Raw genomic sequence first — 9,909 nt, 5'->3', positions numbered from 1 at the left:
GGCTACTTAACACTGACTCACTACAGTAGACAGGGCTACTAAACACTGACTCACTACAAGTAGGATAGGGCTACTTAAACACTGGACTCACTACAGTAGACAGGGCTACTTAAACACTGACTCTACTAGTAGGTCAGCTAACTTAAACACTGACTCACTACAGTAGACAGGGCTACTTAAACACTGACTCACTACAGTAGACAGGGCTACTTAAACACTGACTCATCATACGTAGCACATGGCTACTTTAACATCTGACTCACTACAGTAGACAGGGCACTTAAACATCGACTCACTACAGTAGACGGAGCCTACTTAAAACACCAGTCGTGAAGCTCTCAGTAGTCATATCTACTTAGTGATAGACACGTTTGGATCATCTACAGTGAAGCAGGGTACTAGGAGACACTACGGTTCACTAGCATAACGGCCTAGAACATGTCCACTACAGGGTAGCATTGGTTGTTAGGATTTAGTGCTTTGGTGACTCATGTATTACCTGTCTATATGTGTCTTTGTAAGTTTCGTCTGTCCTGGAGTGGTAATACTGTTCAATGAAGCCAAAGTACTCATCTCTCTTCCTCTTCAGCACCAGGTCTCTGCGCTCCATGTTGGCTGGAAGGTAACCCTACCACGACAGAGAGGATGACAATGAAAGACAAGAAAAGAGGATATTCTCTTGAAGATGTGAACATTACCGGAACAGGGTAGAAGAGTGATACGGGTCAAGGGTCAATCCTACAGTCAAGATTATGTAGATCATATCACAACAACTACCAATGTGTGTGCAGTTGTCATATATAATACACTGAGTGTACAAAACATTAGCCTTTCTAGGACATGCGTTCCGCTAGCGGAACCCCTCGACAACATTCCGCTGAAAAGGCAGCGCGGGAAATTCTAAAATATTTTTTTGAAATATTTAACTTTCATACATTAACAAGTCCAATACAGCAAATGAAAGATAAACATCTTGTTAATCTACCCATCGTGTCCGATTTCAAAAAGGCTTTACAGCGAAAGCACAACATATGATTATGTTAGTTCAGAGCCAAGTAAACAAACACAGCCATTTCCAGGCCAAAGATAGGAGTCACAAAAAGCAGAAATATAGATAAATAAATCACTAACCTTGATGATCTTCATCAGATGACACTCATAGGACATCATGTTACACAATACATGTATGTTTTGTTCGATAATGTGCATATTTATATCCAAAATCTCAGTTTACATTGGCGCGTTAAGATGCAGTAATGTTTTGATTCCAAAACAATCCGGTGATCTTTGCAGATAGCCACAGAAATCCCAGAAATACTCATAATAAACATCTATAAAGATACAAGTGTTTATCACAGAATTAAAGATAGACTTCTCCTTAATGTAACCGCTGTGTCAGATTTCAAAAAAACTTGACAGAAAGCATAATCTGAGTACGGCGCTCAGAGCCCATAACAGCCAAAGAAATTCCGCCATGTTGGAGTCAACAGAAGTTAGAAATAACATGATAAATATTCACTTACCTTTGATGATCTTCATCAGAATGCACTCCCAGGAATCCCAGTTCGACAATAAATGACTGATTTGTTCCATAAAGTTCCATAAAGTCCATCATTATGTCCAAATAGCCACTAGTTGTTAGCGTGGTTCAGCCCAGTAATCCATCTTCATGAGCACTAGGTCCAGACAAAAACTTGAAAAAGTTCCGTTACAGGTCGTGAGAAACATATCAAACGATGTATGGAATCAATCTTTAGGATGTTTTAACATGAATCATCAATAATGTTCCAACCGGAAAATTCCATCGTCTGTAGCAAAGCACTGGAACGAGAGCTAACTCTGTCGGGAGCGCGCATCACGAGCCAGAGACACTCTGCCAGACCACTGACTCATTCAGCTCCCATCCCCCCCTTCTTTATAGAAGAAGCCTGAAAACAGTTTCTAAAGACGGTTGACATCTAGTGAAGCCTTAGGAAGTGCAACTTGACCCCATAGACACTGTGTATATCGTTAGGACAAGCCGTTTGGAAAAACTACAAACCTCAGATTTCCCACTTCCTGGTTGGATTTTTCTCAGGTTTTCGCCTGCCATATGAGTTCTGTTATACTAACAGACATCATTCAAACAGTTTTAGAAACTTCAGAGTGTTTCTTATCCAATACTACTAATAATATGCACATATTAGCATCTGGGACAGAGTAGCAGGCAGTTTACTCTGGGCACGCATTTCATGCAAAAGTGAAAATGCTGCCCCCTATCCCAAACAGGTTTTAAGAACACCTGCTCTTTCCATGACACAGACTGACCAGGTGAAAGCTATGATCCCTTATTAATGTCTCTTGTTAAATCCACTTTAATCAGTGTAGATGAAAGGGAGGAGACAGGTTAAAGAAGGATGTTTAAGCCTTGAGACAATTGATACGGATTGTATGTGTGACATTCAGAGGGTGAATGGGCAAAACAAATGATTTAAGTGCCTTTGGTTATGGTAGTGGGTGCCAAGCGCACCGGTTCGTGTCAAGARCTACTTCGCTGCTGGGTTTTTCACCCTCAACAGTTTCCCGTATGTATCAAAAATGGTCCAACACCCAAAGGACATACAGCCAACTTAACACAACTGTGTGAAGCATTGGAGTCAACATGGGCCAGCATCCCTGTGGAATGCTTTCGACACATTGTAGAGTCCATGCCCTGACAAATTGAGACTGCTCTGAGGGCAAAAGGTGGGGGGGTCAATCGTCATACTCCTTGTGTGTGATCTCCAGCCTAGTCAAAGGTCATCATGGTACTTACAGAGAGCAAGTCAAAGGTCATCATGGTACATACAGAGAGGAAGTCAAAGGTCATCATGGTACTTACAGAGAGGAAGTCAAAGGTCATCATGGTACTTACAGAGAGGAAGTCAAAGGTCATCATGGTACTTACAGAGAGGAAGTCAAAGGTCATCATGCTACTTACAGAGAGGAAGTCAAAGGTCATCATGGTACTTACAGAGAGAAGCCTCCATGTGATGGGCCTCACTTCTCGTGGAATACCTGACCAGCTGTGCTTCCGGAGCTCCTCTGTGGATCACAAGGACCAGGAGATGAGAATGAGAATAGAGTACATACATTGTAAACACAACATTGGACTTCTTGTATTAGCTATTTCAATCTATAAGGTGGCGTTTATTCTCACCGAGGTCGGTGTTAGGACAGGACAGAAGGTATTTGAATTTGTCCAATCGGCTCTTGTCTCGCACTGTCATGATTGGGGCCCCCGAGGAATTTTGGTCAGAGATTCTGGCGACTAACGGGATGATAGGACGAACTGGGAGAGACTGTTGCTTCTGCAGGGTGGAGCGCACTGTGGAGGAAGAGACCCAGAGTGGAGGATCATGGAACAAGTCGCAGAGAGTAGACTATCAACAATATCCGTTTTTAGTTGATAATGAGAAATATCTTTAATACATCCACATGGGATATGAACAATAAATGCAAAGACATGTTCCCTAAAATCCACACCCCACCCCCCCTGACGTTAGTGTCCAGTGTCCACATTACCTGTATTGGTGTTGAGCAGGGCCTCACTGCTGGACTTCACCACCACTCTGCCATTGATCTGTCCACAGTCTGTGKCCTCCTCCTGCTGAAGACGGACCTCTGCTGTCGGGGGAGCCAGCYGGTCWGCAGGCCCTGTGTCTGGCTCCCTGGTGGTGTCACTGGGTTGTTGTAAAGGAAGAGGAGGAACCTGGTGCGTGGAGAGSAGGGTGGGCGGGAGAGATGAGGGGTGAATGGGAGCTAAGAAGTCCTCATCGTCCTCGTCATCAATGTCCCAGGCATCGTTGGTGCTACGGGCAAATTCGTGGAAACTAGACGCTTTTTTAGACTTGAGGTTGTTTCCCTTGGGACTGTCTTTAGGAAACCTGCAGAGAGAAAAAGGAGAATAAAAAATGTAATCTACGTGTCACTGATACAAAGAAGATACCATTGAGTAGCTACAGCACTCTCATGGTAAAGACACGATGATACATTGACAACAAACAATATAAAAAGGAACAGCTGGACCAAATGGCATAAAAAGGACAATAAAACAATAGCGGAAAAAGAAAGACCAATGTATTACGCTTCGAACACACCGACAGCGTCGTTACGCAAAATAGTACGCGGCGTCATCCGGATGTGTCTGCAACACGAGTTCCAACATTCACCTTCTGTTTACCATTTCTGTCAAGCCGTCTACAGCATACAGTTTGACGCATACCGAGTTCGATCGTACGCACCACACCGAATGCGCCACACCGAACGCGCACTACAACTGCCTCTGCAACGCAACGCTGCAAGACAAAACGCTGCGTTTTATTGGAAATGAATGTAATTCTGGTGTACCAAAATGCAATGACGCTGTCGATGTGTTTGGAAGCGTTAACGTGGAACAATCAAACCAACAGTACCATTCTCATCCACACATGTTCAAAGGCTTTTGGCAATATAGACACGAACATCCACGATCTAAAGTAAGCATACATTTAAAAAAAACTATGTTGAAATGAAGGGTGAAAAAAGAATCCCTGTGGGCTGCATGCAGAGCACTTACGTGCGGTGTATTCTGGGGTCAAGGGGAGGGTGCTGCGCTCCATAAACTGGCTGTATACTGTAGAGGAGAAAGAGCAGTGGCCTAGCAGCACTTCACTGGGAGCCCGTGGGCTCATCGAGGCCTCTTTTTCATKTTTCATTGACAATGTTGGCCATTTATAGTGGACTCATTACGAATTTGACAGGTTCGTAAAGCATAGACTTCTCAGAGCAACCATTATGGGCAGACAGAGGACTTCATTTTCTCTTATCTCGCTCTCCCCCCCGCCCCCTAAAATATGAACCTCTTCTGTTTGGGTTTTGGATAATGGTTGTTCGTACAGTAGGCGTACAGCTGTAACACATTATGTGACGTGAGGCGACAACAGCCTTACTGACACCCCATGGAGAGTAGCCACTCACCACCGATCTGATGATGSTACAAGACCTGTGACCCCTGCAACACAGTCCAACAGCCCCCGTGTGTCTGTCTCCCTTTGTGTTCCTGAAGGGAACCAAGCTCGGTGGAGAGGAAATAGCCCTACTGTTGTAGATGACTAAATTAGTCAAGTTACTGGGTCTTTAAAAAGGCAATCAGCAGTTGAAACAAGAACAAAGCCCCGCCACTGTTTCGGTAAAAATATGAGGGATGSGGCTGGAGAAATGTAACCACTCTTAAATTCAAGGACTGACCATCCATGATATCAACATTATAGTTTTAACCATGAGGCAATACAGTTTAATGCTATACAGTATAAGTTTAAAAAAAAAGATATATATATATATGTAGAAACTGCTGATTGCCTCTTTAACACAATAATAGCTCATGTTGCAGTAAAGTGGCTCATCAGCTGGGTCTTAGGAGGATATTGTAGGRTATCGACATGATCTAGTAACCTTTCAGTAGACTATTCATTTGTACAATGGCAATACCCTATCATGTCTGGTTGGTATCTMATAACAGCTTATTGCATAGCTTGTTCTGTCAGGGATTGGAAACAGTGTTACTTCCTGTTCTTGGCCCTAGTGTTTGCCTTGTGGCTACCACCAAAGACAACACCCAATCCTTAGAGACCACTCACATTACCTTGGCTCCTGCCTCAGCAGAGATAAGACACATTGTGTCAATTTCTGTCAATTGTGTCAATTTYCCCAGCCATAAAGGGGTTCCCCAAGAAAGGCCATATGCCAATCTATTTGGTAATACTGTATTGGGGACGTTTCTGAAGTATTTTCTCAGTCTTTCCTGCTTATCCTAGATGTCAACATTCACCCATTACAGACCACCTGACATGTTGTGTGGACATATGGTAGCCAAGACAAAGGCATGAAGATTACCTCATGAGCTCCAATGTGCAACAAAGACCACCACTTCCGTATTGCCTAAAGGGAAGGTTTATGTTTATTGTCATGAGTCTTGTCCTGGAGGCAGAACTGAGCGATATCTCTATAGAACAGCTGCAAAGTCAAAATTGGCTAAACTGTAAAAATTTATGAAAACAAGAAAATCGCTTTTTGGTCTTAATTTAAGGATAGGGTTAGTTATTCGGCTTAGCAGTGTGGTTAGGTTTAAAATACGATTKTATGACTTTGTGGCTGTGTCAGCTAGTGACCACTCTGCACAGCGGTCTACCGAACAAGATTCATGACGAAAAATGATAACCTGCGCATAACGGCTTCATAAACTAGCTATCTATCAAACAAGGTTAAGCATATGTTTTATTAACATTTAATGACACTGTAATTACGCAAAACCAACGCTATTATGCCCACTAAAATACAGAGTTAACTCATTATCAGAATACACATTTATAATCTTAAAAATCACGAAAGAGTATTCATCATTAACAAGAGGGAGAACTGAAACATACCTTCCTGGAACCTTTGCGTTTTTCCTCCAGAAATGAATTATGTTGTCGGTGGCCATGCTCGGTTAATGCAAATCCTCTCAGTCCAACACGGCGCGCAGTTATACAAAGGTACAAAGCATTGGAGAAGATTTTAGCGTTTCAGATTCGATATACTAAACCGGCTTGTCTTTGCAGCAACCAACAACAAAGTTTGACGTGTGTCAATAATGTCCTTTTGTTGCAATTGCCGATACCGTATAATACAGAACGGTGGAGGTCGCCATCTTGGAGTACATTGACATGGACGTGTGATTGGCGGACGGGTTTAACAGGTGCATAGACACTTACCAATAGGAATACTATAGTGAAAGGAAGTCAACCTTCTCTGAACACGCCTCCTCCATCATGTTRTAATTAAGTAATAATGCCCGAGGAGGTGTGGTATATTGGCCATATACCACAAACCCCAAGGCACCTTATTGCTATTATAAACTGGTTACAAACGTAATTAGAAAAGTAACAATAAATGTTTTGRCATACCCGTGGCATACCACAGCTTTTTATAAACTGTATTATATTATAAACTGTGTGGTTCGAGCCCTGAATGCTGATTGGCTGACAGCCGGGGTATATCAGACAGTATACCACGGGTATGACAAAACATGTATTTTTACTGCTCTAATTACATTGGTAACCAGTTTATAATAGCTTTAAGGCACCTCAGGGGTTTGTGGTATATGGCCAATATACCACGGCTAAGGGCTGTATCCAGGCACTCCGCGTTGCGTCGCGCATAAGAAAAGCCCTTAGCCGTGGTATATTGGCCATATATCACGCCTCCTCGGGCCTTATTGCTTAAACATGCAACAGTTTAGATAAAAGGGGAAACAAACATTTGGCTTTGTTATTATTGCTGTATAATAATATTAAACGAGCTAGCCTACTGAGGCCTACCCTCGGCCAGTGTTCCTACAATCCAGTTACCACCAATAMATTTTTTGACAACGTCATGTTTGAATCTGTCCATAGGTCTACCGTCCATTCATACTGTACACAGTTTGGGATTCTAACCTGTGAAGAGTTGTATTATGGGCTAAGGGCTATATGATCTGCTAGGCCCACTGTGTAGATGAAGATCAGATATAGCTCACACTGAAGTTATTACATCATGCATTGCCTCATTCTGCTAAATAGTCTAAATAGGTTTATCAGATTTGTTTTGGTCAGATTTGGGAAGTTAGATTGTGAAATTGATAAGAGATACAAGGCTATTACTTCTAGTTCTATCAGTAATAAGATTATACTTTATGCTACATAGTAATTACTTTGTAAGTGTCACGACTTCTGCCGAAGTCGGTTCCTCTCCTTGTTCGGGCGGTGTTCGGCGGTCGACGTCACCGGTCTTCTAGCCATCGCCGATCCATTTTTCATTTTCCATTTGATTTGTCTGGTTAATTCCGATAACGAACGAGAATCCGGCATGCTATCCAAGCTATGGGTGGCTAGAAGACCGGTGACGTCGACCGCCGAACACCGCCCGAACAAGGAGAGGAACCAAGTTCGGCAGAAGTCGTGACAGTAAGGGACGGTGTTATTTTCCCAACCAGAAACAAAGCAGCATCAGTCTTGCACCTAGGATTTTTTTCAGCATTGGTGGCAAGGGTAAAACCCCCCACAGATGTTATGCCTTTTTAGCTGTGCCAGCTAGGGGGGGGGGGTGCATTGTTACTAGTGTTAGCGCAATAACATGCTAGCTGTCATTGAGCCAACGACTATCCATTTAAAAGTTTGTCTTGCCACAAATAAATACAGTACCAGTCAAAAGTTTKGACACACCTACTCATTCCAGGGTTTTTCTTCGTTTTTTACTATTTTCTAAATTGTAGAATAATAGTGACGACATCAAAACTATGAAATAACACATATGGAATCATGTAGTAAACAATATATTTTATATTTGAGATTCTTCAAAGTAGCCACCCTTTGCCTTGATGACAGCTTTGCACACTCTTGGCATTCTCTCAACCAGCTTCACGTGGAATGCTTTTCCAACAGTCTTGAAGAAGTTCTCACATGTACTGAGCACTTGTTGGCAGATTTTCCTTCGCTCTGCGGTCCAACTCATCCCAAACCATTTCAATTGGGTTGAGGTCAGGTGATTGTGGAGGCCAGGTCATCTGATGCAGCATTCCACTCTCCTTCTGGTCATATAGCCCTTACACAGCCTGGAGGTGTGTTGGGTCATTGTCCTGTTGAAAAACWAATTATAGTCCCACTAAGCGCAAACCAGATGGAATGGCGTATCCCTGCAGAATGCTGTGGTAGCCATGCTGGTTAAGTGTGCCTTGAATTCTRAATAAATCACWCACMGTGTCACCAGCTTAGCACCCCCACACCATCGCAACCTCCTCCTCCATGCTTCACGGTGGGAACCACACATGCTGAGATCATCTGTTCACCTACTCTGCGTCTCACAAAGACACGGCGGTTGGAAGCAAAAATCTAAAATGTGGACTCATCAGACCAAAGGACAGATTTCCACCTGTCTAATGTTCAKTGCTTGTGTTTCTTGGCCCAAGCAAATCTCTTCTTCTTATGGTGTCGTTTAGTGGTGGTTTCTTTGCAGCAATTTGACCATGAAGGCCTGATTCACGCAGTCTCCTCTGAACAGTTGATGTTGAGAAATGTCTGTTATTTGAACTCTGTGAGGAATTTATTTGGGCTGCAATTTCTGAGGCTGGTAACTCTAATGAATGTATCCTCTGCAGCAGAGGTAACTCTGGGTCTTCCTTTCCTGTGACGGTCCTCATGAGAGCCAGTTTCATCATAGCGCTTGATGATTTTTTGTGACAGCACTTGAAGAAACTTTCAAAGTCTTGAGATTTTCCGGATTGACTGACCTTGACGTCTAAAAGTAATGATGGACTGTCATTTCTCTTTGCTTATTTGAGCTGTTCTTGCCGTAATATGGACTTGGTCTTATACCAAATAGGGCTATCTTCTGTATACCACCACTACCTTGCACGACACAACTGATTGGCTCAAACACATTAAGAAGGAAAGAAATTCCACAAATTAACTTTTCACAAGGCACACCTGTTATTTGAAATGTATTCCAGGTGTCTACCTCATGAAGCTGGTTGAGAGAATGCCAAGATTGTGCAAAGCTGTCATCTAGGCAAAGGGTGGCTACTTTGAAGAATATAAAATCAAAAATATATTTTGATTTGTTTAACACTTTTTTAGTTACTACACAATTCCATATGTGTTATTTCATAGTTTTGATGTCTTCACTATTATTCTACAATGTAGAAAATAGTAAAAAGAAAAAKAAATAAAACGGTGTCCAGACTTTTGACTGGTACTTTATTTTCAAAAAATTACATGATATTATTCTACAGCAGTGGGCAAGAATTTGTCAGCAGTGGACCTCCACTGCTAAATTAATATAGGGGAAACACTGAGCATCAGTTGCATTGACTTTGATTATTGCAAAACAAAAACA

At 42.4% G+C, this 9,909-nt stretch overlaps 1 protein-coding gene across 2 annotated transcripts in view; it reads right to left on the bottom strand.

Annotated features, from left to right (window-relative positions):
* LOC111976843 (TBC1 domain family member 22B-like) overlaps positions 1 to 6,715 on the bottom strand; it is a 25,967-nt gene extending 19,252 nt beyond the window's left edge. Inside the window, exons 1-6 of one of the 2 annotated variants that reach the window (XM_024005994.1) lie at positions 6,426 to 6,715; positions 4,577 to 4,633; positions 3,544 to 3,905; positions 3,179 to 3,346; positions 2,993 to 3,063; positions 500 to 628 (exon numbers count right to left, since the gene is read on the bottom strand). In XM_024005994.1, coding sequence (XP_023861762.1) covers positions 500 to 628; positions 2,993 to 3,063; positions 3,179 to 3,346; positions 3,544 to 3,905; positions 4,577 to 4,633; positions 6,426 to 6,481 — 843 coding nt within the window. In that variant the 5' untranslated portion in view covers positions 6,482 to 6,715. The remainder of the gene's footprint in view (positions 1 to 499; positions 629 to 2,992; positions 3,064 to 3,178; positions 3,347 to 3,543; positions 3,906 to 4,576; positions 4,634 to 6,425) is intronic. The other variant, XM_024005995.1, reaches the window with a different exon arrangement.
* Positions 6,716 to 9,909: the final 3,194 nt, after the last annotated feature.

Source organism: Salvelinus sp. IW2-2015, linkage group LG17, assembly GCF_002910315.2.
Source record: "Salvelinus sp. IW2-2015 linkage group LG17, ASM291031v2, whole genome shotgun sequence".
In the NCBI taxonomy this organism is placed as follows: Eukaryota; Metazoa; Chordata; class Actinopteri; order Salmoniformes; family Salmonidae; genus Salvelinus; species Salvelinus sp. IW2-2015.
Note: the sequence above shows the minus strand (reverse complement) of the source record. Positions and strands in the feature narration are given on the sequence as shown.